At 48.2% G+C, this 26,867-nt stretch overlaps 8 protein-coding genes across 8 annotated transcripts; 4 read left to right on the top strand and 4 right to left on the bottom strand.

The window, feature by feature from the left end:
- The first annotated feature begins 4,296 nt into the window (after positions 1–4,296).
- Positions 4,297–8,217, top strand: F4812DRAFT_413900 (beta and beta-prime subunits of DNA dependent RNA-polymerase). Its single transcript, XM_047932833.1, has 3 exons — positions 4,297–4,539; positions 4,608–4,620; positions 4,693–8,217. The coding sequence occupies exons 1-3, from the start codon at positions 4,413–4,415 to the stop codon at positions 8,003–8,005; spliced, it is 3,453 nt and encodes a 1,150-aa protein (XP_047793711.1). The 5' UTR covers positions 4,297–4,412; the 3' UTR covers positions 8,006–8,217.
- Positions 8,218–8,475: 258 nt separating this feature from the next.
- On the bottom strand, positions 8,476–10,473 carry F4812DRAFT_413897 (DNA repair protein RAD57). Its single transcript, XM_047932832.1, has one exon. It carries the CDS (start codon positions 10,116–10,118, stop codon positions 8,511–8,513), a length of 1,608 nt encoding a protein of 535 aa, XP_047793710.1. The 5' UTR covers positions 10,119–10,473; the 3' UTR covers positions 8,476–8,510.
- A 1,157-nt stretch (positions 10,474–11,630) lies between these two features.
- F4812DRAFT_177210 (uncharacterized protein) lies at positions 11,631–13,748 on the top strand. The gene is made up of 3 exons (XM_047929998.1): positions 11,631–12,032; positions 12,092–12,278; positions 12,331–13,748. The coding sequence occupies exons 1-3, from the start codon at positions 11,810–11,812 to the stop codon at positions 13,241–13,243; spliced, it is 1,323 nt and encodes a 440-aa protein (XP_047793709.1). The 5' UTR covers positions 11,631–11,809; the 3' UTR covers positions 13,244–13,748.
- A 366-nt stretch (positions 13,749–14,114) lies between these two features.
- On the bottom strand, positions 14,115–16,802 carry F4812DRAFT_455504 (choline/Carnitine O-acyltransferase; the record flags this gene model as incomplete). The annotated part of the gene is made up of 3 exons (XM_047936834.1): positions 14,115–14,266; positions 14,337–16,343; positions 16,400–16,802. 3 exons carry the CDS (start codon positions 16,800–16,802, stop codon positions 14,115–14,117), a joined length of 2,562 nt encoding a protein of 853 aa, XP_047793708.1.
- A 454-nt stretch (positions 16,803–17,256) lies between these two features.
- On the bottom strand, positions 17,257–18,196 carry F4812DRAFT_177188 (uncharacterized protein). The gene is made up of 3 exons (XM_047929997.1): positions 18,032–18,196; positions 17,590–17,978; positions 17,257–17,451 (listed from the first exon to the last, which is right to left on the bottom strand). Exons 2-3 carry the CDS (start codon positions 17,976–17,978, stop codon positions 17,406–17,408), a joined length of 435 nt encoding a protein of 144 aa, XP_047793707.1. The 5' UTR covers positions 18,032–18,196; the 3' UTR covers positions 17,257–17,405.
- Positions 18,197–19,754: 1,558 nt separating this feature from the next.
- Positions 19,755–22,120, top strand: F4812DRAFT_467487 (MFS general substrate transporter; the record flags this gene model as incomplete). Its single annotated transcript, XM_047938665.1, has 9 exons — positions 19,755–20,008; positions 20,068–20,105; positions 20,180–20,997; positions 21,050–21,088; positions 21,159–21,216; positions 21,269–21,460; positions 21,517–21,737; positions 21,793–21,840; positions 21,905–22,120. 9 exons carry the CDS (start codon positions 19,755–19,757, stop codon positions 22,118–22,120), a joined length of 1,884 nt encoding a protein of 627 aa, XP_047793706.1.
- A 287-nt stretch (positions 22,121–22,407) lies between these two features.
- F4812DRAFT_413870 (uncharacterized protein) lies at positions 22,408–24,095 on the top strand. The gene has a single exon (XM_047932831.1). It carries the CDS (start codon positions 22,868–22,870, stop codon positions 24,020–24,022), a length of 1,155 nt encoding a protein of 384 aa, XP_047793705.1. The 5' UTR covers positions 22,408–22,867; the 3' UTR covers positions 24,023–24,095.
- F4812DRAFT_413868 (uncharacterized protein) lies at positions 24,096–25,498 on the bottom strand. The gene is made up of 2 exons (XM_047932830.1): positions 25,004–25,498; positions 24,096–24,897 (listed from the first exon to the last, which is right to left on the bottom strand). Exons 1-2 carry the CDS (start codon positions 25,275–25,277, stop codon positions 24,272–24,274), a joined length of 900 nt encoding a protein of 299 aa, XP_047793704.1. The 5' UTR covers positions 25,278–25,498; the 3' UTR covers positions 24,096–24,271.
- Between the last annotated feature and the right edge of the window lie 1,369 nt (positions 25,499–26,867).

The following is a 26,867-nucleotide window of genomic DNA, read 5'->3' as shown; positions in this document are numbered from 1 at the left end:
TTTTGACCTATGGCTACCTACGGACTACCCAAGTAGGCAATTACCTACCTAGCACTTGGTATTGGTAAGGGTAGGTAATTGCGGTTGTTTAGATCATTCGATGATGGATCGGCTTCATCCGTTCATCTATCCATCCTCTAGCTCTTAGATCCTTTTATTCATTTTTCTTTTATGCCTACTTCCCTACTACTAACTACACTAGGGGACTTCGATCGAGACGGCGCTGGTTGCGAGCTCTAACCAAAGATTTAGGAACCCCGAAAGGTGGAGTTAGGGTCCGACCGAGCTCTATGTAAACCAACACGGCGGGAGACGGTCTTGGTGCTAATTTTCATTCGACCTCCTGCATAGGTTTAGTCATATACTATTGTTCCTATTTGCGACGCTAGGTAAGTCAGATTTGCAATAAAGAGCAACTATGTCGGGTAGGCTGGTAGGTAGATTACTTATTGCCCGTCCTATATTAAGCACCTGCATCTACCTAGGTAAGGTGTGTAAGTGGCCGTTTTATTGTGACAAGTTTACGGAATATAATAGGTACCTCTGGTAAACTTTCAAAAGCTACCTGGCTACCCCTGGCGTCGCTAGCGGCCGAGATTGGTAGCTGGGAACAGCTTGCTCAACCAAGAAGAGGAGAGCGGTGAGCGGATCCTTTCCTGACACTGAACAAACCAGCACCTCCCAGGTTTCCGGCTTCAAACGCCAGCGCAAGCAATGGCCGATTATGCAGACTGTTCACACTTAATGGATCTTTAATTTGATGCGGGGATATTTTGAGCTGCAAGCAACACGAATCCGAACCTATATACAATGATAAGACTTTGTCTATCGTATGTAGGACTGTAGGGATGCATCCAGATGTGTTTGGACTCGAGGAGTCAACTCAGCCCAATTCGATCTGTGAGTTGATTCACCCACCCATCTTTTGCCCCCGTCCGGTTATCCAATGCCGCCTTGCAGCTAAACGTACCTAAGCCTGCATCTACATTTACATCAGTATCGCCAGACGGTATATGTATGCTATGTCTCCCGGTTTATCAAGCTCCACATGGACGGTATGTATGCAAGTATAAATTAGGGATATACGTCGGCAAGCTCTGGTTGGACGGGCTCCTTGCCTACGTTTGATATCAGTTTGCTCACGGGTAGCTTTTCATAGGTCTCTTAGCATAAGGTCTCTAAGCGTTAAGGTCTCTAGAGGTCTGGAATTTTACAAACCCGCGAGCGTATTCCCTATACCTTTTTATGTACCCTATACTGATCCGACTGGAGTGGGTGTATTTATCCGGTTGGGGGTTGCCGGAAGAAGACTCGAGCAAAATACGTGATCGAATACTCTCGAAACACCTACGTCCAATGCAGATGTGGGCTACCTAACGGTGCCATATCGCTACCTCTGAGACATTGCTCGATGCTCGTCAGAATAACTTGTTGTACAGGCTTATTTCTTCCGAGCCAAGGTTGTCCGGTGATTGCTCCGGGATAGGAACGGCGTCGGCTCTTCACTATCTACGAGCACCTTGCGATGAGACGCCATTTTCTACATACTGCCGAAGGCTAGTTTGCCAGCCGTCTTTTACGTCCACCTCTCGCTTTAGGGTCCTTCCCTAAGGTTTCGGATCGAGCCTAGACGTCCTTGATCTTAATGGGCTCTTAGCGCGGCTTGTTATTGATGGACCCTCGTTGAGATGTTGTCTTTTTGATTCCATTTAGTATTTACTAATTAGGCACTCCGGGTACATCTTCTACATTATTGCCTTTCGTAGCTATAAAAATTGCCACTTGCGTATACTGCTTGTTAAATCGATTCGGGACCATAAGCAGAGCTAGACTATGACTTTTTTGAACCCCATAGGCCGATGATCATCAAACCCCGAGTTGCTCTCCAAGTGCAACTTTCTACACCATGACCGCCCTAGTGGCGACAATGTGATCGACCAAAATATACTGTTATTTGCATCGTTAAATACGATGGGCTGATGGGATAGCGAGCTTCTGGCTTCGTACTCTCTTTACCTATGTACAAGCATACCTACTTCCATAATGGTTTGGGTGGCCACGGGAAGTAAACCTATCCTTGTTCGGTTCACCGACTTTTGCCCACACGCAGAGCATCTATAAACCTGCTCCCGCGAGCCTGCACGTCACCCAACCAGCCAGCCAGCCAGCCCGGGAGAGAAATAGCACTTTTCCCCGGATAACTCTGGATCACAATATGCATTATTTTTTTCGGCTTGCATATGCTGGATCTAGGTGAGCCGACATAAACATTCCTATAAACGCTAATTTATATCAGGGTCTTATGAGATATGTATGTCGTCAATTTTTTTTTCATCTTCTGGGACAGCTCTAGTTAAAACCTGGGGTTGTGGGTAGACTTAAGAGATTTGACAACACGGAGGGTCTAGATTCAAACCTGGAGTGATCCTCGCTACGGGATCGAGGCTTGGGAACGAGCTCAAGGGAGCTGATGGGATTACTAACAATGGCGTATTGGGTAGGCACATTGATGATCCAAAGATAAGTCTGCATAGTATCCTGTAACTTTTTCTGGGCGTTAGAATACGTTAGGACTCCTCATTAAACATCTGCTTCTATCGACCCCTCTTTTATATATGTGCTTCTTATTAGACAGTCACTTGAGATATGTCGGAATAGCTGCAAGACTACCAATGTCGTCCTTTTTTGCAACTACTTTGCATACATATAGAGAAAAAAAGAAGAAGAAGAAAAGAAGCCCCCAAATTTCCCTGTTTCTACATCAAACCTGAGAGGATGAGGCGGCTTCACAGGCCAATGCAAGCCGGATCGATCTGCCAACACAGCGTATTGTCTCCTGCAGTGAATTATGCAGGCAAGCTGCAGAAGCGATTGAGACAGTGGGGCAGCAACACTACGGACGATGTTGATGGAGGGGTAAAGAGGGGTTCAAATGGCTCATTTATATGGCTGAGCTTGGTCCTTGGCACTCGGCCAAACCCCCGTCTATCCCCCCTCGTTGGATTCTTCACACATGCATGTCCCTGGTAACTATCGAAAGAGAGGGACAGCCTTTTAATGGGTAAAAATAGAGATGATGTCCAAATACTAGGAAGCTTGCATGGACGTCAGACGGAGTGAAAGGTCCCATCGTGGTGTCTCAAAAGAGTACCGAGATAGACCTTGGGGTTGGTCTTGGGGAGGACGTGACGACATGTATTATATTAGGTACACGTAAGGTATATACGTTTTATGTGCTAGCGTACCTAGGTAGGTAGGTAGGTAGGAAGAAAAGGATATTCCCCGGTTTCTTATTACGACTCCCGGTAGGATTTCGAATTATATTGAAGCTATTGGAACTGTGGTGTTACCAAGTTATGTGGGGTTGCGGGTTGGTATCATTAGGTGAGACGTTTACTATGTAAAAGAAAAAGAAAAACAAAATGTCTCCGGGTAGTATCTGTTTGTTCATCAGTTCTTTTCCCCGTGGAGTCATCCCATGGGTTCATCTAGCTACACGTAGTTCCATAATTTCGATAGCTTCGATTTGTTCAAGATTGGCTATAATTTAGGGAGGTCCCTTATTCGCCAGCAGCATATGCCGTATGTACCTACCTATATACTTGGTAGAGATGCATTTGGCATTATACGCTTAGCGTATAATGCGGTATAATGCGATATAATACGCATAATAAAAAGTATTATGCGTATGACGGAATACGGACATTCGATAATCCGGTACGTTAATACTTAAAAGGGTTAAATAAGGTTAATTGAATTAAATTACTAAGTAATTTTTTTGAATTAAAAAACTTTAATTAATAAGTATAAATCGATTAAATGTTTTAATATTTTTATAAAATATTATAAGTTAATTTTTACAATTTAATTTAAATGTTATATGTGTTTAATAATATTATATTTTATTAATTGTACTAATATAACATTATATTATGCGCATAATGCGGCATAATAAATTTATTATACGTATTATGTGCATCTCTAATACCTGGTACCTAAAGGTAGGTATTTTCCTTAAGGTACAATACGTACCCTAATACTAATAGGAATTCAGTGAGAATTAGATAGGTACTTAACTACCTATGTATTAGGTTAGGTACTTAATGCTAGGTAAGGCTCCACCAATACGGAACCTTAGGTTAATCTCTACCTAGGTACCTAATCTCTAGAGAATTATGTAATCACGCACCTAGGTATCGGGCTGTTCTAGGTTGAAGCTTCTAAAAGATACTTTGGTACTTAGTGGCGGCTCCTCCAATCCTTTTTTTTTTCTTTCCTTTTTTTTTCTTTGGTGGGGGACACGCCGCCACACGCGACGAGCTCTTCAGTAAGGAGGCTGAATTTTTGAAGAGTCATCTCCAAAATCACGTATCACTTAACTTCTAATACGCAAAAGATGCTTAGCCGTCAAAATGCCTCACATCGATGACGGTTTCGAGGCTCTACTGGAGCCTTTTTACAACGGCAAAAAATTAACAGACCCGATTTCCACAGTTGACGATAAAAATCAACTACTCCCAGCTTTTTTGAAAGTCAAAGGTATGCATATGATCTGCATGGTGATCAAACGGGTATATACAGTACGCTAATATCATTGCTTTAATTAGGTTTGGTCAAACAGTACGTCTCGTCTGAGAGTTATTTTATGATATGATAGGTATATGACAGGAAGATACTAATTAATGATCTTAGACATATCGACTCATACAATTTCTTCGTGGACCATGAGATTAAGGAAATTGTCAAGGCCAACCGAACACTGAGAAGCGATGTTGACAGCAGCTTCTGGATAGAGTTCATAGATATCCGGGTCGCTCCCCCGGATCGTTCCGACTTCAGTGAATATAGGGTCGAAAATGATATCACCCCTATGGAATGTCGGCTACGAGATATCACTTATTCTGCCAAGATACTTGTTGATATCGCATACACGCGAGAAAAACAGAAAATTATCCGTCGCAATGTCGAGCTTGCCCGTATGCCAGTTATGTTGCGAAGCAACAAATGTCGGCTGTACGGTGCAAATAATGCCCAGATGGAGCTTATGAATGAGTGTCCTCTTGACCCAGGTGGATATTTTATCATCAACGGTACGGAAAAAGTTATTCTTGTCCAGGAACAGTTGAGCAAGAACCGTGTCATTGTTGAGGCGGATGAGAAGAACAGTATCATCACGGCGTCAGTGACTAGTTCTACTCACGAGAGAAAATCTAAAACCTATGTCACCTTAAAGAAGGACCGCATCGTCCTGCAGCATAACGTTCTCGTTGAGGCTATACCCATAGTCATCATCCTCAAAGCTCTTGGTGGTCTTACGGATTACGAGATCATGGAGCTGGTCACCGGGTCCGATGGAAGGTTTCAAGATGATTTTGCTGTTAACTTCGAGGAAGCAACAAGGGTTGGCGTCTTCACGCAGCAACAGGCTTTAGATTATATCGGAGCAAGAGTAAAGATGGGTGGCCGAGCAAAACAGCCTGGAGCACCTCCACAAGCCCGGCGAAGCACCATCGAAGAAGGTCTCGACGCCTTGGCCAACCTCATCATTGCTCACATCCCTGTTGAGGGTCTTGATTTCTACCCAAAAGCTATCTATATTGCTCTCATGGTCCGCCGAGTGCTTATGGCTCATTATAACCCGAAGCTTGTCGACGATCGAGATTTCGTGGGCAATAAGCGACTAGAGTTAGCAGGACAGCTTCTGTCTCTGCTGTTCGAAGACTTGTTCAAGAATTTCATGACTCAACTCAAGTTTAACGTCGAGCACTCGCTTAGAAAGCAGAATCGAGCTATTGCAGTTGATCCTTTAGTTCAGGTTGGTGCTCAAGGGAAACACATTACCGAGGGCATGAACCGTGCAATTCAGACTGGCAATTGGAGCGTGAAGCGATTCAAAATGGACCGTGCCGGTGTCACGCACGTTTTAAGTCGTCTCAGTTATATCAGCGCCCTCGGAATGATGACCCGTATAAGCAGTCAATTCGAAAAGACGAGGAAAGTCAGTGGTCCTCGTGCTCTACAACCATCGCAATGGGGTATGCTTTGCCCGTCTGATACACCCGAAGGTGAGGCCTGTGGTTTAATTAAAAACTTGGCTCTCATGACACATATCACCACCAATGTGGACGAAGATCCGGTTAAAAAAATGGTATTCACGCTAGACTCTGGGGTTGAACCACTCCGGTGCTTCTCCGGCGCTCAGATGCATAGGAAGGGCACTTACATCGTTTATATTAACGGTACCCCCTTTGCTCTCTCCCGATACCCAAAGCGTTTCGCAGCTAAATTCCGCACCATGAGACGACGAGGATGGATATCTCCATTCGTCGGCATTAACGTCAACACCCATCTCTCAGCTGTGCATATCGCAACTGACGAAGGACGTATCTGTCGACCGTACATCATAGTGAAGAACGGCGAGGCAAGAATAAAGGATAGCCACCTAAGATTATTACAAGCTGGAAAGGTTACGTTTGACGACTTCTTAAAGCAAGGAATCGTCGAGTACCTCGATGTTAATGAAGAGAACGACGCATTGGTAGCGCTCTACGAAAAGGATATCACCAAAGCGACAACACATCTGGAAATCGAGCCATTTACGATACTTGGCGCTGTCGCCGGCTTAATTCCATTCCCACATCACAACCAGTCCCCTAGAAATACGTATCAATGCGCTATGGGTAAACAAGCTATTGGAGCTATTGCTTACAACCAATTCAACCGTATTGATACCCTCCTATACACTATGGTCTACCCCCAGAGGCCAATGGTAATCAGCAAGACCATTGAGCTTATCCATTATGACAAGCTGCCCGCTGGTCAAAACGCGACAGTCGTAGTCATGTCGTATTCGGGTTACGATATTGAAGATGCCCTTGTTCTGAACAAGGCATCTTGCGATCGTGGATTTGGACGAGTTCAAGTGTTCCGCAAGTATACGGCAGACCTTCAAAAATATGCTAATGGGAGTCGAGAAAGGATCGGCGACAAGGATGACACGCAGTCCAAGTATAACGCGCTCTCCAATGATGGGTTGGCCGATGTGGGTTACCCAGTCAGGAATGGCGATGTTCTCATCAAAAAGGAGAGCCCAGTGGACATAGCCCCGGTAGTAGGTGTCAATTCGAGGACACAAGAGTACCGCGAAACGCCATTGTCGTATCGACTCTCGGACCCGGCTTATATTGACAAAGTCATGGTCACACAGACTGAAAGGGAAACACAACTGATCAAGGTTCAGACTAGGCAAACCAGAAGACCCGAACTAGGTGACAAGTTTTCGTCCAGACACGGACAGAAAGGTGTGGTTGGAATTATCGTCGACCAGGAAGATCTACCGTTCTCGGACAAAGGTCTTGTACCTGATATTATCATGAACCCTCACGGTTTCCCGTCTCGTATGACTGTTGGCAAGCTGCTCGAATGTCTAACAGGCAAAGCCTCGGTGGTCAAGGGTCGCAAGGACTACGGCTACGGTGATGCCTTTAGGTCACATCCTCTTGAAGCCATGAGTAGAGAATTAGTTGACGCTGGATTTTCCTGGGAAGGAAAGGATTACTTCACCTCAGGAATAACAGGCGAGCCGCTTCAGGCGTATATCTTTAACGGACCCATCTTCTACCAACGACTGAAGCACATGGTCCAAGATAAGATGCACTCTCGCTCGCGTGGACCTCGGGCTATCCTAACCCGTCAGCCCACAGAAGGTCGATCCCGAGACGGTGGTCTACGTCTCGGCGAAATGGAACGAGATTGTCTAATCGCGTACGGTGCGTCGCAGCTGCTTCTTGAACGTCTGATGATCAGCTCCGATGCAACTGAGATCGATATCTGCGAGCGGTGCGGGCTCTTCGGGTACAAGGGCTACTGTAGCACATGCCACAGCAGCCGCGAGGTCGCGCGTATGACTATGCCGTATGCCGCGAAGTTGCTCATCCAGGAGCTTATCAGCATGAACGTCGGCGTGCGATTGCAGCTGGAAGACGAGTTCCCTCACCCGAGGTAGCGGAATACCTAGGAGGCACAGGTATTTTGTACTATGGAAAATTACAATTGCAAGATGTTACTGATGATGCATTGGGCGGCGCACTTTTTTTTTTCTTTTTTTGCTGGCATAAGAGGTACCTAAAGCACTGACTTGGAATCATGTATGTATTACTGAAAGCTTGTACGATGAAAATAATCGAGATCAAAAATTTGCGTGTAATTACCGAAGTATTCTTGCAATGATACTAAATTTTCTCGTGAACTTGGTTATTCCTATATAGTGTTCGCTGTAAAAATTGGGCTACGCTAATGGAAGAAGTATTGGTATATGATATCCTTTCAGAAATAACATGCATGGGTAGCTAAGGTACCTAATGTTTTCTCTTTGGCTTGTTTACCTACCAACTATTTACCGTAGTAAGACCTTAGATATATGTCAAGAGCTCGCGATACTCTAATATCTAATCTCGTATGAATCCTTCCCATATCATATGCAGAACCCAAGCCGTAACCCATTCCCATTCTCACGTCTCAAACCCTTCTTCTTCCTCCTCCTCTTCCTCCACCACCACCACCTCCTCCTCCTTCTTCTCCCCCTTCCCCTTCGCGTTCTTCTTCTTTTCCCTATCCACAGCCCTCACCCCACCCATCGTAACCTCAAACTCGACCGCGCCTTCCAACCCCGGCCCCGTCCCCGGCACGTGCGGCGCGAACACGACTTTCATCCACCGGCGCCAGTTCCGCAGCGTCGCCGTGGTCTCCCCCGTGTCGTCGTCGACGACGACGACTTCCTTGCGCCCGTACACGGGCCTCTTGAACAGCGCCAGCCGCGCCGCGATCTGCGTCGACCAGACCAGGCCCAGGCTGGGCGTCTTCAGGCTGCGATCGCCGTTGCCGAGAGGGTACGGGTGCTCGTCGCCCCACCCCGTGAACCACCGTTGCTGGTGGTCGAGGAGCAGCGCCGGGGGGGCGAGGGGCTCCGAGGGTGGTGGTGGTGGCGGTGGTGGTGGCGGCGGCGGTAGCTTGGGTATGCTGGAGCGCAGCAGCTCGGCGGTCGCGCTGCTAGGGGGGTCCAGGCCGTCGAGCTGCGGGGGGGCCGGTGGGAAGTTTCTCGTGCGGCTTGCGAGCGGGCTTTCCTGCGAGACGCGCGGCAGCGAGAAGCCGACGTGCGGCGGAGCGCCGCTCTTAGCGGTGCCTGTGAAGCGGTCGGCGACTTGGTTGGCTACTACGACGGCGAGGTTGTGCCGCCGCGCCAGGTCGTGCAGCTGCTGGCCCAGACGCACGAGCTCGTGGCTGCGGGCGGCGAGATTAGCGCCGCCGCTCTTCGCGCCCGCACCCGTACCCGCACCTGCACCTGCGCTTCCGGCACCGGTACCAGAGCGGGTACCACCGGCGCCGCGCTCGAACTCGGCCCTGTAGTTGGCGGCGACGGAGTCGAGGATCAGGAGGCCGACGTTGCGGCGGGCGACTTCGACGGGGACCTGGAAGGTGAGGATGTGGTCCTGGGACTCGAGGTCCGGGGTGACGGTGCCGACGATGGCGTCGAGGGAGGGGCGCTCGGGGGGCGGGAGAGCGCGGAGGTACGGGTGGTTCGCGAGCAGCTGGGAGAGGCGGCGCGTGGACAGGGGCGCCTCGGTGGAGATGTACAGCGCGGGACGGCCGAGGCCGCGCGGGGGCGGGAGCTGGCACGCCAGGAGCAGGGTCAGCAGGAACTGCGTCTTGCCGGCGCCGCTCTCGCCCGTGATCTCGGTGATGTACCCCGTCGGGATGCCGCCGCCGAGGGCGCGGTCCAGGTCGTCGTCTAACGTGCTGATGGCATTCCAGGGTTTGGCTAGGAGTTCGGAGCCGGTGTGTCTCAAGACACTGCGCTTCGGCTCGTCGCTCTTAGCATCCTGCTGCTGCTGCTGTTGCTGTTGCTTATCAGAGATGCCAAGATCGACATGAAGGGCCTCTAGTACAGCATTACACAGCCTCTTGATGTCGAGGAGCGGTAGCTGGGTACGCTTGCCGATATCGGGGACCTGGAGGGTGAGCAGGTCGGCGGTGGTCAGCCCGTGCTTCTCGATGGCGGGAAGCAGGTTCGCGTACCGGCCGATAGGGAAGTCCGGCAGGATCCGGGACAGATCTGTCATGGGGCTCGGGATCCGGGCATTTGTACTTGGACTTGCATCTCAATTTCACCTTTTTTTTCTTTCCAACCCGAGCTGAGTCGAGCTGATCTGATCCAGCCTAACCACGTCAGCCCTTGAAGATAAAAAAAAGAAAGGAGAGGGGAAAAAACAGGAAAAAGAAATATCGTTAACCTGCACGGTCTCACGATATCAGGTGACCTCGGTATAGAAAAGGGTCAAGATGAGTTTAGGGGTCTAGTATACTAGACTGGGAATTTAGAACTTTTTGTTCGCCTTTGAATGATGGATAAGGTTTGTTTTAGGCGGGGTTTAGGGCGTTTGGCAGCTACGCAGATGCCATGGGTTTGGAGATTGGGGATGTTAAAGTTGGGGCAGGCAGCATCCCGTATTTCAAATCACAGTGGACCTTTGTATGTACCTGTAGGTACCTACCTGTAGTGCTAGTTTAGGTAATCTCACTCATATCTTAATTGATTCGTCGGGTTTCCTTTTACACCTCTCTCCATTTTATCGGTTTATCATCACTTCACAGCGTACATTAGCTTTTACAGACTTCCTTTTATTCGAGACTCAGTCATACTTGACAAGGGTCCTAAAGGCCCACAACCGTTTGGGTTTGGACGCTAATGTCTGCTTCCTGCGTGGTCGGCCTGGTATCATGGTAGCGTAAATGCTTATCCACACCATTCGATGGTCTGTGTTTACATGCATAGTAGTAGTTGGCTATGACTCTGGTTGTAAGTCAAAGATGACCCTGAACTGAACGAAAGAGTTTGTTGGTAAGTACTAGAAATAGTATATTCTTCATCAAAATATCTTAGGTACCTCACCATATTCATCTTCACTCTTATTCACCGGTCCGCCACAAATAAGATGACAAGGAGCTGGAGAGTGCAAATATTTGCAGTGGCGGTTGGTTTTCAGCCGCAAATGTAACACTGGACCGTACAACACATACAAACCGCCTGGACACATGGATCTCCCATGCTGCCATGTTGGCGGGAAAGGTTATTGCCCCCCCGAACATCACGCCGGCTCCGTTTTTGAGTCCAAAGCGGACTTTGTTGATACTTATCGAGCCCTGTCACATCTGGTGATAGACATTAAAGAAATACAGCTCACTCCGCTTTACCAGGCCGATACGGGAAGAAAATCAAGTCAAATCAAGTCAGTGAGAAGGTCCCGTGGGGATCTATCGAGTATAGCTTCTTGGCGTAGCCACCGAAAGTCCCTTAAGCTTTTCAGCTTCTGCAAGCCATCCCGAATGTCGCTACAACACCATTGGTCACAACTACTTGCATCCTTGCCAACTAATCTCCCCAGGCGAGAATAGGTATGGCTCGAGGCTGAATGCTTCTGCTGAATGCTTTTCATCTCAGACCAGTGGGAAAGCCATGGTTATGCCAAGGCCGCTCTTGTCTAGACTGGGACGATGTGACCTCTCGTTGCCACTGTGGTTCGGATAATCTTGGATGGGCTGAGAGGTTATGGTATTCAGCCCAAGGCCCCCGTTCCAAATAAGAGAGCGTTGGTGCCCTACTCCCGCGCTCGCGCTCTGCCTTCATGTCTTCTCGTAGCCGACCGTCGTTCTCCGTAATAGGTATTTCGTGGTTGAGTAGCTACCCAGTAGGTTTGACCTAGGAGAGCCAGACATCTAGTTCCTATAGTTAGATCGCTCTGAATACATCGACATGGCGGGCCTCCTATCCATTGCGGCCTTAGTCACCGCCGTCCAAGCCTTGGCCCTTGAAGGAAAGAATCCCGAGCCAACTCTGTCGTCCAAGCCGGATCCGACTTTCCAATTCCCCAAGATTACCTTACCCCCTAGTATTCGGGAACTGTCCAAGAGACAGAATGGACAAACCGTCCTCATTGGATCTGATAATACGTGCGGATTCTTTGACGGACGACCTGGTAATAAATCTCATACCTATCTTACAATGACTATCCTTACTGATCATGACGATTGATAGGTGCTGCATATACCTGTAACGGCAAGAGTTTAACTTGTGCCCTAGTTACCACATCAACCATCGGCGCTGTTGGTTGCTGTGATCAGGATGATTGTGGTCTTCGAGTTGCATGTATCGACTATAGGGAATTCGCGTACTCGAGCGCATGTGACAACGGGTGTGTCCAAGATACATTCACCGTCAAATGGTAAGTTGTATACTGTTGGTAAATAAGCGTAAAGATACTTATAATCCGGTAGCACGAGGAGTTCCGCGCCGTTTTGCGCTACTGTCACATTCTTCAGTGGCATCGTCGATTATTACTGTGACACCCTCTCAGACTCAACGCCGCAACAGCTCTATACTACGTGGCACGGCGAATCAGATGGCCGTAGTTTTACTCCCGTCGTCGTCACATCAGACGAGTCGATTACAGCCCCGTTGACCTCTGCCACCCAGACGGGCGGTGACAATGAAGACGATAGCCGCACGTCTAGCTCCGGTTCTGCAGGTGCAACTGCACCAGTTAACGATGGAGGGGACTCCTCAGACTCATCAAACTCATCTTCGAACTCCTCAAATTCTTCAACGAACGTAGGTGCGATTGCTGGTGGTGTTGTAGGAGGTGTTGCCGGGCTTGCCTTGATCGGACTCGGAATCTTCTTCCTCATCCGCCACATTAACAAGAAGAATCGCAACATAACAGCCCAGCCGCCGACTGCCCAGATGCAACAAGGCGCGGTGCCCGGCGTGCCGCCAACGCAACCAGGAGCAGGTGCTGCCGGCTACCAGCAACAACCCTACAATCCGCACTACAGCCAGCAGTATTCTCCTCCGCTTCCCGGATACCCGCAACAGGCATATTATGCCGACCAGAACAAGCCCGGTGGGTTCGCTGCCGTCGCGCCCATGGGTCAGTTTCCCGACCGAAACGACTCGACGAGCCCGACCAACTCCCAGTTCACGGACAACCGACAGAGCGTACAGCAGCAGTCCACAAGTCCGACCTCGACCGTCAATTCCAACTGGCAGCAGAATCAGCCTTACCCCGGCCAACAGCCCTCGCCCATCCCCAACGTCCCGCCTACGGTGCACGAGGCTGGCGGTAATGTCGTTGGCGAGAGGAATTATAACGATAATCATCATGGCGAGCTGCACGAGCTGGGGAACTAATAAAGAGGACTCGCTGTGCAGCGGGTTATAGGGGAAGACGAGGCTTATGTCAGGTCAGGTTAGGTTGGGTTTTATATATAGGTAGTTGCCTTATATTTTTCACTGGTTCATATTCATTTTCATAATGGGGATCGCACGGCATTTGCATTGTGGAGTTTGTAAGCTCCCGTACGTGGTCGGATATACTATAAGATACCTCTTATATTGAGACATGTACAATGTGGAAAAGGAATTACCTGTACTACGAGGCCATGATGCTTAATAAATACCTCGAATATTTCGTTATGATGCCTAGGAGGGAGTCGTAGTCAATACTTGAGAAGAGTCGTATATTAAAACTAGTCACGTTTTTAAGACTTACCAGCTGGTTCCAGACCGCGGTGGCTTATAAATTGGAGGTTACCTCTGAATTTGATATTTTAAATGTACCTGGTAGGTATCTATGTCTCTTCTATTTGACCTCTCTTAGTATAGTATAGACACTGTCTAGTAGGCAACACAGTCTCGCCATGATAGATATTCAGAAGCTACACGCCACAAAATTTACTGCAAGAGATATATCCAAGAAGGAAACATTATATTCAACGGGTACCTAAAACTAGTACACTACACCAAATCGCATATAGCCAGCCTACGCTTTCCAATCAAATCTAAAACAGAGGTGGCATCAATACCAGGTATATAACTACAGTACCTAGGTAGGTACCTTGAGTAGGTACAGATAGATTCTCTTTTCTTTTTCTTTTTATTTCTTTCGTCCTGCAACGAACACTCCTTAGTGTTGTACCTGGGTGCTCAGGTACCTAAGGTTAGAGGTAGGAAGTAGATATCCACACAATATGCTGCTACTCGCAGCATCTTACCGTTCTAGTCAATACTCAACTAGCCGTAACTTTTTCCCAATTTCCCTTCTCCGCGCGTTCGCTGCCACCCGATCCGAGGCCTTCGATTCGCTTTGCTGGTCGAGCACCTCGCCGCGCGCTTTCAGCGCCTGCAGTAGCATACCTGCGTCGAAGAAGCCGTCTACGGGTGTTAAATTAGCACTTATAGTCCACAAGAACGTTATGGAATAAAAGGGGGTTAAGAAACTTACAGCCACCTAACTCATCGTCCTCGCTCATCATCAGACTCTCTTCCGTCGGACTCCTCGTTCCGGTTGACGACCGAGTCGCCAGAGCGCGCAAGTTATCTGCACCGGTGATCATACGACCGCGAGTCTTGTTGGGGCGATGGTGCTGTCCCGTACGCGGCTTATCCGGGTCGATTTCCCTGGCACGTGTCTGTCGGGAGCTTGTGCCCCGTCTATTCGTGATGCGTAGTATGCGCCTGATCTCCAATAGATAACTTTCGAGCGTGTCCACAAACCGCTTCGTCTGGCGGTGCTTACTAGCCACGCAGATATTGATACCCTCGTCCTTAATAATATACCCGATGCCGAACCCACCGCCCGATGTCGGTCCAAACCCAAATTGCCTCAATGATGGGTTCCCGCAGTTCGAGGTTGATAGGATTGTGTTGTTCAGCTTGTCCCACCCTTGGTCGGCAAAGATAGCTGGCACTGGATGGTCTGCGTACCCTGAGTTTATGCTATCACCGCGCCGTCGTGATCGCGACTCTTCGCCGTTCGATCGTATAGATTCCCTCCCAGGACTACCCACCATGGATTCTGTACCTTGCTCGGAGCCGGTTTCTATTGGGCTCGAGTACCCCAAACTGCTCCCCGAGCGGCTATCACCGTCCAGGAATCTTTGCCACACACAGAATAAGGCGTATAGATGCCTGTCACAGCCCCTTCCTTTCGAACATTCCTTGGTGACATTGACATGCTGCTGACATGCCTTGCGTAGGGCTTCAACTTTTGCCTCCGCAGGGTTATCCGCCCAGAACGTCTGAACAAAATTTACCGACTCCTCCGATACCGTCCTAATGGCCTCCGTCCTACCATGAAGGAAGGCCTTGGTCATGGCCGGTTCATAGGTACACTCAACTCGCCCATACAATCCGTAGTAGGCCGCTTGGAAAGCCATCTGCACGAATGCATCCGGTGAGAAGCCGGCAGAGGTGATGTAGTTCTTGCCATAACCGCTGAAGTCTAGACACTCAAACTCATTCTGGCTGATGAGGTCCGCCAGTCTAGTTTCGGCAAATCGTATAGCAATATGGAGCTCTGGCGAAATATCCCATTCTAACTTATGAGGAGTCGTGGTGACATCCCCAAAACTCTCTGGGTCGCGCTTCGACGGGTCTGGACTCGCCGTTTTCCAGAGACTGGGGGCTTTGCCATTAATAGTTCTTGCAAATCGTAATATGGTATCCGTGTAAAGGTCGCTAGCGAATCGAAGTACAGTGTGGCCATCGACGCCAGTATGTTCGAAATTGATCCCTGCGCTTCCGTTTTTGCATACAATAATTTGAAGTTTATCATACCATCGGTTCACACAAGTACCAATTTGCACTCCCTTCACCACATCGTTCGTACCACAAAGCATGTTCTGGCACAGCGCTGCCGCCGTAGAGGGTTCTGTGTAATCAAGGCATAATACGAACAAAGCCGAGTCGACGATACCGAGGCAATCTGCGTTATTAGACCCCTCCTCCCTGGTGAGAACATCCCTTAGTCCTGACCATATCTTCCGATTTTCCGTGCTCAGAATTCCGAGAGCTCCTTTGGCTGCTTCTTGGATAGGTGTTTGAGCTGCATCGTCTATTATTGTCTGGAGGTTGATTGAAATATCTTTCTCGCTCATGATAAGGTCTGAATTATCATCGAGTACATCAAACCAATAGAATTGGCCATGACACAATACAACAATATGCTTAGATTCAGGATCCTGCTCAATTTGACAACCGTTTTCGGTCGGTACCCGAGCAGTGCCAAAGAGCCTGGAATATTGATACATATCTAGGGGTATACCTTTGACTGTATCTGCCGGCAATTCCTCTCGACGAACTGCTCGTACGAACTCCAACGCTGATACGACAAGGGATGCCGCGCGTGTGACTTGGTTGTTCCTTGCTGGCGTAGGGTCATCCTCTAACAAGAAGAAAGGGTTCAAGTTTAGAACGACGGGATTATCAAAATTTAGGTATGAATCATACCCTTAGGTATAGTAACCGTTAGCAAAGATAATGATCACATAATAAGATCCAACTTACAGAATTGTTCTATATAGCTTGTTTTGCCGACGGCATATTCTTGTAGCTTCCTCTGAAGCTCAGGCCCATCTTTCTTTAAAAATTCTTGGACAGCGAGTTTCGTCTCAGAGTGTTCCCTGGGTCCTTGAAGCGGCTTCAGAGCAGTTAAATACTTCTTGCACGTTTGTTCTAGGTCCGGTATAGGGAGTTTGGGTAAGCTATCCTGGTGAGCAAATGTGAGACCACCCTCTTTGGGTTTCTCTGGTATCGTCTCCATTATTGGGATTCGACTTCTAAGTTCAGGACTCGCCGGTCGTTCGTTTTTGTGATCCTGAGTGGAGGGGAGCGATGGGGTAGATGAACTGCCACTGAGAGTCTCCCCAAGAGACTTTGGCATAGCAAAAATACGGACTTGAGTAGGCATCTTATTAGCCAACTCCTGGTAGATTAGATATATAAAGGCGAGACACAAGTATTAATGTTTAAGCCGCGCAAGGCTGTGCGGCAAAAGTAGTGACAATCTTGAAGACAATAGGGTGGCATCACTTGAGTTACGCCTTAGTAAGGGAGAGGGTTAAGTAGTATTACACGATAACGGAAGAGAAATACATCGAAGGGAGAGAGAAGTTATAAGTGATCTCGGAAGCCGAGTACAAGACGAGAGTTCCAAGTAAATAGACCAAGGGTGGAGACATGATCGGAGACCCAAATCCCAGAACGCCAACCCCATTGCATCTAGTTCGCTATCACATGTGTGAATGGAGCTGCTAGTTCGGGACACAAAGGATGTGTGAGGAAAGGGACGTGATTGGCCATGATGCGTTAACTGAACTAGATACTCATCCGCAGGGCCGATGGTATACAAGATGAATGGAGTATTAGGGTAAAGTGCCGAGAGTTCTGGGTAAAGGTACCTAACTATAGGTTAGGTAGAGATGAAACAGAATCTCACATACCTCCAACCAGGATAACGGGCCCTACGGGTTGTATATGCGACTTTAGGAAGATATTGCAAAGTAGATTCGCATTAATCAGACAACTCGATAGTAAGAAATATTGTAAAACTGTTTTCTCTATATTTTGTATTAGTACTTGAACCTACTATGTACTGGAACGCCATGCAGGAACTACGTTAAGCAGTAACGGTGATGGCCAAAAAAAAATGGCTTGGCACGGGATAGGCGAAGGGATGAGGTCAGAGCTAAAGATACCTTCCTAGTCTGTCGCAATGACGACTGACAAGCAACCATCCCCACGGGGTCAGCCTGGCGCGAGTCGTAGAGTGTATATTGAGCTCAAGGGGTGAGTCTAGGTCGTCTAGGTCGTCTAGGTCGTGGGGTAGATTTTCGGACAAGTGGATGAGCTCTGGTTGGGTAATCGGGGGAAAGGCGGCCATTAAAGCCCTCGTGCTCGCAGAATCCGATCGAAATTGAGACACGCTAGAGCAATCCACGTCGAAAAGAGAAAGTCTCCTAACCGTAGTACGAAGGGATTTTGGTAACGTTCTCGTGGAAGAAAAAGACGTGCTGCCTCTCTTCGTTGACTGCGAGAAAGAAATAAAATAAAATAAAATAAACCAAGGATGACAGACCCAGTTCATCTATCAGTTAAGCAGCTGAGATCATCTCGTTTATAGTAGGGAGGCATACCTACCTGGTAGGTATTCTTACATTAGGTTACTTACAGCACGGGCATAAAGCTTGAGGAACGTGACCAATGTGATCTCAGTTGACGATGCATAGGATGCCTAGGATGCCTAGGATGCATAGCTGTATCTAAGTCAAGTCAAGTCAAGTCCAGGGGTCCTAAAGGAGGAAAAGCGGAGTTGATATCTGCGGGCTCTGCAGTTGTCAAAATGCTAGGACCCCGGAATGCTTCAAGTACCTATAGGTAGGTAACAAGCTTGTTTTCACCCATCCTTATGGGATATTCGAGAATTGTTGCCTAGGTAGGTACCAGCTTGCTATCAAGATTGTCAAGGGTATCAAGATATACCATTATAGGAATGGTAGAAGGGGGCTAAGCCAATCAAGTTGAGGCGAACAATAAGTATATTATGCTTAGTTCGCACTTGAGGACATACTATGGGAGCTAAGTTATTATTGGCGCACACGAGGGTAAATGGTCATGTATAAGCTTGCGACGCGTGTTGGGAGAAACGCATGTGAATTTGGCCTAGATTAGGTAGGTAAGCGAGGTGTTGGTAGGTATAAATTCCTTGTCTGCCTATGCCTCGATCCGAATATTTGATTATCTTTTGGCCGGACGAGTGTTCCGTCGAGGAGCAAACCAATCCACCGGTATCTATTAGTATTATTTCGGGCAAACGGACCACCGGAATCTCCCCGCACCTGAAGATCAAAGATCCTAATGTCAGTTTTCGAATGTCGGCAGCTTACTAAATTAATAGGTAGGTACCTAAGATAAAGCGCCACAAGCTGAGAGACACGGGAGCCGACGCTATTCATTTGAATGAAATCATGTGTAACGCGGGGTGTTGAAGATCTATAGGCGACACTATAACAGCAATTCCTCTTGTTTTGGGGGTAAATATATTTTGAGTTCATCTACTATGTAATGAATCACCCAACTTGCATGTGAAACAAGTATAATGCTGGTTCCAATATAGGTACCTAAGTCTAGATGACAAAAAAAAATCAAAATATTTCAAAAATAAGCATTACTTAAGGTGGTCGCAACATTTATATTGTACCTTCCTCTTACCCTCAGCTGAGAAGCTGAAACGTAGAACATAGGTACTATATAAGTCACAGGTGGTATTAGAGCAGCAGTTACCAAGATGGAAGCGAATCCGAAGTGGACCCAATCTACCAGGTAGCTACATCCTAATATTTACCCAGCCACAACCAGAATGTCCTAAGGCAGGCTGAGGCTCAAGCTTCAAAATTGCGACCCAGTTCTCTTATAATAGTATAGCACGTCCTCGCACTCGCTTAATGCTAATAAAAGCTTCTTTTAAGTAAGCAACCCAATTATATGATGTTTCGACCACTTAACGTACGCAGATTCCACCTATTCCAGTAAGTGCGCTGTCGACAATGCTACCTAAGAGCAGGCCGACCCTCTATTTTACTATTTCGCGCCTCTGGTTGTATAGTCGTAACCTTCTACTACCATTAAACGCGTACGAATGCGAGGCACTGAGCAAAGAACTGTGGAATCGTGGGTACAGGTCATGACACGACTCCTTCTCTAAGGGGCGGTGCCTCTGTTAGTTCGCGCTGTTGATGGAGGTATATATATAACAACGAGGTCGCTTCACTTCACTCTTCTTTCTTGATATAACTACTAGATAGTTGTGAATTCAAAATTCATTTTTGGATATTTTACTCTATATCGGGATATTTGAAACATTATGTTAATTACTCGACTAATCCGGGCCTTCAAATCGAAGAAGGAAGATGAGCAGCAGCACAAACCGAAAGCCCAATGTATACACGAGAGGGATGCCGAGCAAGACGAACTTCTTGCCCAGCCCGTAGAGGATACCTCCCGAACTAAGAATTGCCCCCTATGTAAGGCTGAAAGACGGGAGGCTTCCAAATATCGATGGAAACTTACATTATGTCTACTCCTGCCCTACGCACTCCAAGCTCTCGACGTAACTATGTACAGCAAATTCCGTCAACCCTTTTGAGTACGATGAACTGAACTAATCTATATAACAGCGTCGCAAGTGCTTTACCATGGATCGCTGCCGATTTCCGTATGAAGACCATCCCGATAACCACCAATATCACCTGTTACTTGGAATATTCAGACTAATATACATAACTTCAGATGAAATCGCCCAGCTGAATTGGATCATCTCGGCCTTCAACTTAACTTCCGCTGCGTTCATCCCCTTCTGGGCCCAGATGGCCGACATATTCGGACGGCACTGGTCTCTGCAGATATGCTCTTTTATCATGCTAGTCGGCAGCGCTCTATGCACTGGTGCCCCGACGACTGCCTTTGGTTCTTTCCTCCTGGGCCGAGCTTTACAAGGCGTTGCTTGTGCAGGATTGAACACGATCATCCGTGCCATATTGGCAGATAAGGTGTCGCTAGCAGATAACGCGAAGAACTGGAGTCTATTCTCTTTGGCAGGGGGCTTGTGTTATGGTCTCGGCCCTGTTATCGGCGGCTACCTTACTGCGGCTAACTGGAGGTGGTGCTTTGGGATTAATTTACCCATAGCTTTCGTCGGCATCTTGGTCATATTCTTCTTCCTACGCAACGACCTTCTAGGGCCTCAGCCGATTCCCGGACTAGACGAGAATGAGACGGGACGTCGCGAACGATTCACTAGACGCATCATGACCCTCGATATTGGTGGCCAGCTCCTATTCCTGTTTGGATTCGGTCTCATCATTTTAGCCTTGACGTGGGGCGGTGCGACTTACGACTGGAATCACCCTGCGGTACTCGTTCCCCTTATCGTCGGTACTTTGATAGCGTGTTGCTGGCTCTACTACGAATACTCGATGGCTCCGGGGGGTGCGTTGTCATCCAAGTTATCTGTCCAGCGACCGATGCTGCCCTGGAATATGGTGAAGAATCGAAACATCAGTCTCTTATGCTATATCAACTTTGCTACTGGAATGGCTATGTACAGTGTAAGCGGATGATCTGGTCTAGAGGTGAAACCCTGTTTGCTAAACTGTATAGGTCCTTTATTTTGTCGATATCTATTTCACAATTGTTAAGGTATGATGCTATGCAACTTCCATGTGCCTAGGAGGCACCTAGCGTATATAACTGCTAACATGGTTGCTAGGGATTCCTCGCGGATAAAGCTGGTGTTCAGCTATTGTATTATACGCCAGGACTTGGAGGTTAGTGAAAGTAGTTCCTATTTCGAATTATGTACACTGCTAACTATTTTAGTTGGTGTATACTTATCTACGTTCTTCTGTAACATCTGGCCTCGCCAAACATTCCCACCTCTGTTCCTCGGCTCTCTGGTAGAAGCCATTGGTGTCGGGATGCTGGCGTGGGCGTTATATTTTGAGCATACGCCAACTATATACGGCATGATGGCACTTACAGGTGTAGGCACTGGTCTTCGGTTTATGCCTTGTGAGTACCTATATAGCTCTTATTTCTAAGTCAAATTATTCTCTAACCTATAACAGGTAGTCTTCACGCCATCGGTTTCTTCCCGAACCATGTTGCAACGGTGATTTCCGTAATGTCGGTTGCCACGACATTTGGGGGTACTTTAGCTCTTACTATCATGTCTGCTGTTTTTAACAATACTTCGGGTATTTCGAAAGATTCCCCTCTCCAAAGCAACTACGATGCTCTGCATAAGCTTCCGGACGGAGAAAAAGCCCATATTATCGAGGGTGCTAAGGTCAGTCAGTCCCCATATTGCCATCAAGTCGGCTGATTTGACTAACCTTGAGCAGAACGGAATTACCTGGGCATTCGTCGCATTAACACCTTTTATGGTTCTTGTAAGTGCTGCCATGGCCAAACTCTCATTCGTATCTTATAAAGGGGCCCTAACATATGCAATAGTGCGTGCTCGTAGCATCGTGTTTAGGTAACGTAACTATCACCAAGAAGACTGGCGGCGCTGAGGGTGCCAAGGCCGAAGCCTCGGGAAATCATCTGGTGCATGGAAGTTACCTACTCTCTCTAATATATGGGAGGAATGACCCGGAGAAAAGCATTGAGCTTGAAAATAGGGGGTCGGACCAGCAGCCCATCGTAAAACAGACGAGCCATGATTGAGATAGAGCTATTTGATGTATTGCGATACACCTTGAGCAAAAGCCTTTGGGTTTGTAAATGAATTATCTAACCATTAGATAGATGAATACCACCTCTAGGAAGGTAGCTACCGAACATACCTAGAAGGACATCTATACAATGTATTTAGTACCGGTATATCCAGCTGTACCACAGTGAATATTATAATTAATACGGTAAAATTGTAGGTTTTACCTAATACCTGAAATGGTGACAGTCAATACCTAACAGTTGTATAAGTGTAAGTATAAGTATAAAGTATAAGATGTATAAGTGTAAGGGGATAAGCTACCTGGTACCTACATAAGTAATACCCGGGATCTAGATCTGCGAAGCTCGGGGTTGTATTGTACTTGGACCTTCAGCTCCCCGCTCTAAAATATTTATTAATATTCTCCCGTCTCACAACTTTGGAACTTGAATCTCGCCAATTCTAACTCCATCATTTCAATTCTGAATACTAAACCCTTTTTTTTTTTTTTTTTTTGGAGATACTTATATACCTAACCTGTGTACAAGGACATACCTGTCTACCTGGTAGGTGTATTCTAACCTTAAGTTGAGTTGAATTGGATTGCATCCAGAGGGAAATTGTTCATTGCGAACTGAGCAGCGCAGTGAGTCCTGGACCTGGACCTGGACCTAGACCTTGCACACCCCATCAACTACCAACCAATCAATCATACAATACAACACACAATACAACACCCCCCTTGGGTACCCACCGCAATGGCAACTTCATCCTCATCCCCTCCACGCCCCCGATTCCGGCTCGAATTCCGCGTCGTAAGCGACGGCCAGGACACCGCGCGCGCCCAAGCGCTCACCCGCGCCGGGCATCACGCGCACGGCAGCGCGTTCTCCTTCTTCCCCCTGCTACCCCCCGAGCTTCGCCTCAAGATTTGGGAGTACTTGTTGGCGCCGCGCATCGTAGCAGTAGCCTGTATAGACGACAATTCTCCCTTTCCTACCTCCTTTTCCGAGTCCGGGGATGGGAATGGGAATGGCCAGGAAGACGAAGACGAAGAGGATGAACCCCCGTATCCGTGGCCCTCCTTCCCCCATCTCCAGGACCCCCCCGCTCCGACCGCCGTCCCCCCCCTCCTGCTCGTGAGCCGCGAAGCAAGGCGCCTGGCTCTGGCGCGGTACACCCCCGCGTTCGGGTGGAAGGTTCCCTACGTCCTAGTCAGCAACTCGCCGTCGCATTCGTCGTCCCCCGCCTCCTCGTCCTTGTTCTCGCCCTCGCAACAGCAGCAGCAGCAAGCGGGCGGCCACTCCACCTCCTTCTCCACCTCCACCTCTTCTTCTTCTTCTTCCGGCAGCGCGGCCTCGGCTTCTTGGTCTTGGTCCCGCCCCCGCGTGTGGTTCGACTACGCGCGCGACGCGCTGTACCTCGTCGGCGAGCTCGAGCCCTGCGACACCTACGGGTTCAACAGCCCGATGGCGTACTTCCTGCGGCGCGAGGAGACCCGCCGCGTGCGCCGCCTCGCCGTCGCCTTCGGCGCCCTGCGCTACGGCGAGGCCGGCTCCCAGCACATCTTCGGCGCCCTGTTCCACGTCGTCGACCGCTTCTCCCGCTTGCAGGGCGGGAAGGTGCTCGTCGCCGTCGTGCCTAGGGACGAGTTTACCCATCTGCTGGTCGGGGGGGAGGGCCCGCTGGTGCGTCCGGAGAGAAATGGGGCGGTGGGCGTCGGGGCTGGGGCTGGTGCTGGGGAGCAGAGGAGGGGAGGACAGGAGGAGGAGGAGAATGTTGTGCAGAGGATCTGGCGCGATTGGTATAGGGGCACGTCGGCGCTGGCAAATACGCAGTTCGAGTTGGTTCGGGAGATAGATCTACCGGAGCATGTCGCTAAGCCGGTTAGGTCTATTACGAATGAAGCGTAGTATTACCCTCACGAAGGATTAGGTACTACTTATCTTACCTATTGAAGGTTCATAGAATATGATTATGTGATGCACTACGACTCTACATGAGTTTATATACTGCTACTCTTTGGGTTGAGTGGTGACTGGCTATTACCAGAACAACAACGACACGTATTGTACATATTTACAGTTACACATTTTAGCCCCTAACCTCGTCTCGTAGCTCTGCCGCCCAAGTTTGCTTGAGCGTCTTGCCGTCTTTTTATATCATGGTTCGTCTTTTTCTCGTTTATCCATAACTCTACACAACGCAGGCGCGCCGCCGTCATCCGTGCGGCCCTTAATGCCTCCCAGTAACCAGTCTGTTAAGCCTACGACTTTAGCGCCGAGGCCCTTTTCCCACTCCCCGTGCTCGTCTACGGATTCGATCGTGTGGCTTATAATTCGCCCTTCCCTGTCAAATTCGAAGATGAACAGCCCGGTAAACGCCTTCTTCTCGCCGATGGCCTGGGTGCCTCTGAGGGTATCATCGAGCCTCTGCTCGCCGTCTTCCATCACGGCTGGGCTGGGGCTTTTCGGCTTGCCGTCTGCCGTCCTCCATTTCACCACCAATTGCTCGCCGCATGCCTCGGGTCGTTTCGGGGAAGAGTAGAACGGCTGGCTGACCATTCGCTCCGAGAGGATTTCCAGCTTGACGTTGCCGATTATGGGGACTCGATTCCATGCTAGCGGGGACGTCCATAACGCTGCTATGTACGCAACCCGGCCGGTTACGGTAGGGAGGTACGGATGGGTCGAGGGGAATAGATGGAGAGATATATTAGGCGATAGGATCTCTTGCGGGAGAGGAGATTGGAGTAGAGTAGGAAGTCGTTCTTGGAGAATGCGCAATGCTAGATTAAGTAGAGACTGAAATTAGCCTTAGCTCGTAGATACCTACCTAACCTAAGGTAAGGTACCTTAGGTAGGTACTATGCAATACGAGAAAGGGAATCTTACTTTTCCCAAGTTTGACTTTTCGCTCGTCTTCCGGCCCGCGCGAATCACCGGGTCCAAAACGGGGATATGAAGAATTGAACCATATTGGTGGCAGGCTCAGCTGTGGCGAGAGTTGAGCTTTGGTAGGAGGAAGTTTTGAGGCTATAGTTGGAGTGTTAGGACATGGCGAGGACGGAGAAGAAGTGCAGATGGCGGGCGTGATAGCGCGCAAAGCGGTTTTCGGGTTTACGGCGGTGGACTGCGCTCGGACGGCGGCGCTGGTTGAGAGGGACATGTGTCCGGGGGATCGATCTCGATATGGTAGCTTTAGCGAGCTTGGAAACGCATCAATTCGTTTTTCGGGGGGGGGAGGGGGGGGGAGTAATAATGTGAGACGAGACAATGCCTGTTGTCTAGCTGACCGTAGATTCGCAGTGGCTCACATGTGAACAAAGAGTTACGTAGAAATACATAGCCGTAAGTTTCAGTAGGTTGCGGATTTGAATATGATGTAAGTGAAGCTTTCGGCTGTCAAATCGAATTTTAAATACATCTTATGGCAGTACCTAACCCGGTACCGGTACGCCGAATGGGTACACAGAATAGCCCAAAATACCTAGGTACCTACTAGAATACCTACCGTTAGGTACCTACCTTATAGAGGGGTTCCACTAAAAATATACCGAAGATGTGGGATGTACAGGGCTGCAGGGGTTGGGGTTGGCTTTTAGGAGCTGTTTCTCAGCCCGGAACCCACCGAACCCTCACCTAAATTCAGCTGACGTTTCTAAGTCATTGCTTTTCTTCTTCTTCCTTTGATGTTGTTCTCTTAGTTGATCACCTGTATAAAATGGGTAGGTACCTAACCCGGCTACTTAAGGTACCTAGGTATGTTTTGCTGGTATCCTTGCCATGCGTGTTTTGTGTTGTTCTAGAAGATCTCGGAAGGATGATGGATGATGATATCGAAAAAGTTATTGAGACAAGTTGGTTGGTGGTACTTAACCGGATCTTGCCGACATCTTCTCTATCGAAGTCCGGGATAATAATTAACACCATGGTAATACATATTGTTGCAGAGATATGCAATCTACGTATTATTATATTATCGTAATAATGTCCTGCACAAGTTGTTTGTGGATGAACGAATGGGTCGAAACATTGTTTGTCGTAGAAACCAAACGGACTGTTTAAGACTTGTTGGAAACTTCAAATCAAATAGGTGCACAGATTATTTGACATTTGCTAATTATTGGCTACAGTAATAAAAAAGTCAGGTTTGATATCCTTTTCGTAAAGTACATATATAATTTCTAAGTAGAAGCAGTTATTCCTGATACTTTGTAAGGTAATTAGGTGTTATACTATTTTATGTAGTTAGGCCTGGTAGGCTCAGGTACAATACCTACATGTATTAGTTGTATGTATCACCTTAGTCAAAGGGGGCCTTCGCCTCGTGATTAGATCTGGTGGCTAGACCGACTTACATGTATGTTAGCAGCTGGCAATTGTAGCACGCCACATGCAACAGTCGGGTTTGACCTAGTAGGTACCAGTCTATCAGCCTATCAGCTTATCTGTTCTGGGTCCCATTCTGGGTCCTAATCCTGGTCCGTCTTCTTCTCAAAGTTGTGCACAGAACCTGACAGTGTGTTGTGCACAGGGCAGTTGACGGTGAATGCAGGTGGCCCTTGACGTTCCTTGACGCAGCAGCCTACGACTTGTCTCATTAATTCTCTTTCTACATCATCAACGCTAAACGGCCGTCCTCTTCTTTTACATCGTCCGAACCAACTATTCCTTTCGCACATCCCACCCATCTTCATCAAATTCTAACCTAAGCTTGTCCATCCACTCCTACTTGCTTATTACCGCCTATTTGATT

This window comes from Daldinia caldariorum, assembly GCF_022478825.1.
Source record: "Daldinia caldariorum strain CBS 122874 unplaced genomic scaffold F4812scaffold_2, whole genome shotgun sequence".
NCBI classification, from domain to species: domain Eukaryota; kingdom Fungi; phylum Ascomycota; class Sordariomycetes; order Xylariales; family Hypoxylaceae; genus Daldinia; species Daldinia caldariorum.
The sequence above is the reverse complement of the archived record's forward strand: the minus strand, read 5'-3'. Positions and strand labels throughout refer to the sequence as shown.

Bases quoted from the DNA above. Each gene is read 5' to 3' on its own strand.
- F4812DRAFT_413870 (XM_047932831.1), top strand. From the start codon at position 22,868: ATGGCAACTTCATCCTCATCCCCTCCACGCCCCCGATTCCGGCTCGAA.
- F4812DRAFT_413897 (XM_047932832.1), bottom strand. From the start codon at position 10,118: ATGACAGATCTGTCCCGGATCCTGCCGGACTTCCCTATCGGCCGGTAC.
- F4812DRAFT_177188 (XM_047929997.1), bottom strand. From the start codon at position 17,978: ATGAACTGGGTCTGTCATCCTTGGTTTATTTTATTTTATTTTATTTCT. The intron at 17,452-17,589 runs GTATCTTTAGCT...TACAAAATATAG, and splicing joins CATTGCGACAGACTAGGAAG to AGAAAACAGTTTTACAATAT.
- F4812DRAFT_177210 (XM_047929998.1), top strand. From the start codon at position 11,810: ATGGCGGGCCTCCTATCCATTGCGGCCTTAGTCACCGCCGTCCAAGCC. The intron at 12,033-12,091 runs GTAATAAATCTC...GACGATTGATAG, and splicing joins ATTCTTTGACGGACGACCTG to GTGCTGCATATACCTGTAAC. The intron at 12,279-12,330 runs GTAAGTTGTATA...ATAATCCGGTAG, and splicing joins GATACATTCACCGTCAAATG to CACGAGGAGTTCCGCGCCGT.
- F4812DRAFT_413900 (XM_047932833.1), top strand. From the start codon at position 4,413: ATGCCTCACATCGATGACGGTTTCGAGGCTCTACTGGAGCCTTTTTAC.
- F4812DRAFT_413868 (XM_047932830.1), bottom strand. From the start codon at position 25,277: ATGTCCCTCTCAACCAGCGCCGCCGTCCGAGCGCAGTCCACCGCCGTA. The intron at 24,898-25,003 runs GTAAGATTCCCT...TACTTAATCTAG, and splicing joins AAAAGTCAAACTTGGGAAAA to CATTGCGCATTCTCCAAGAA.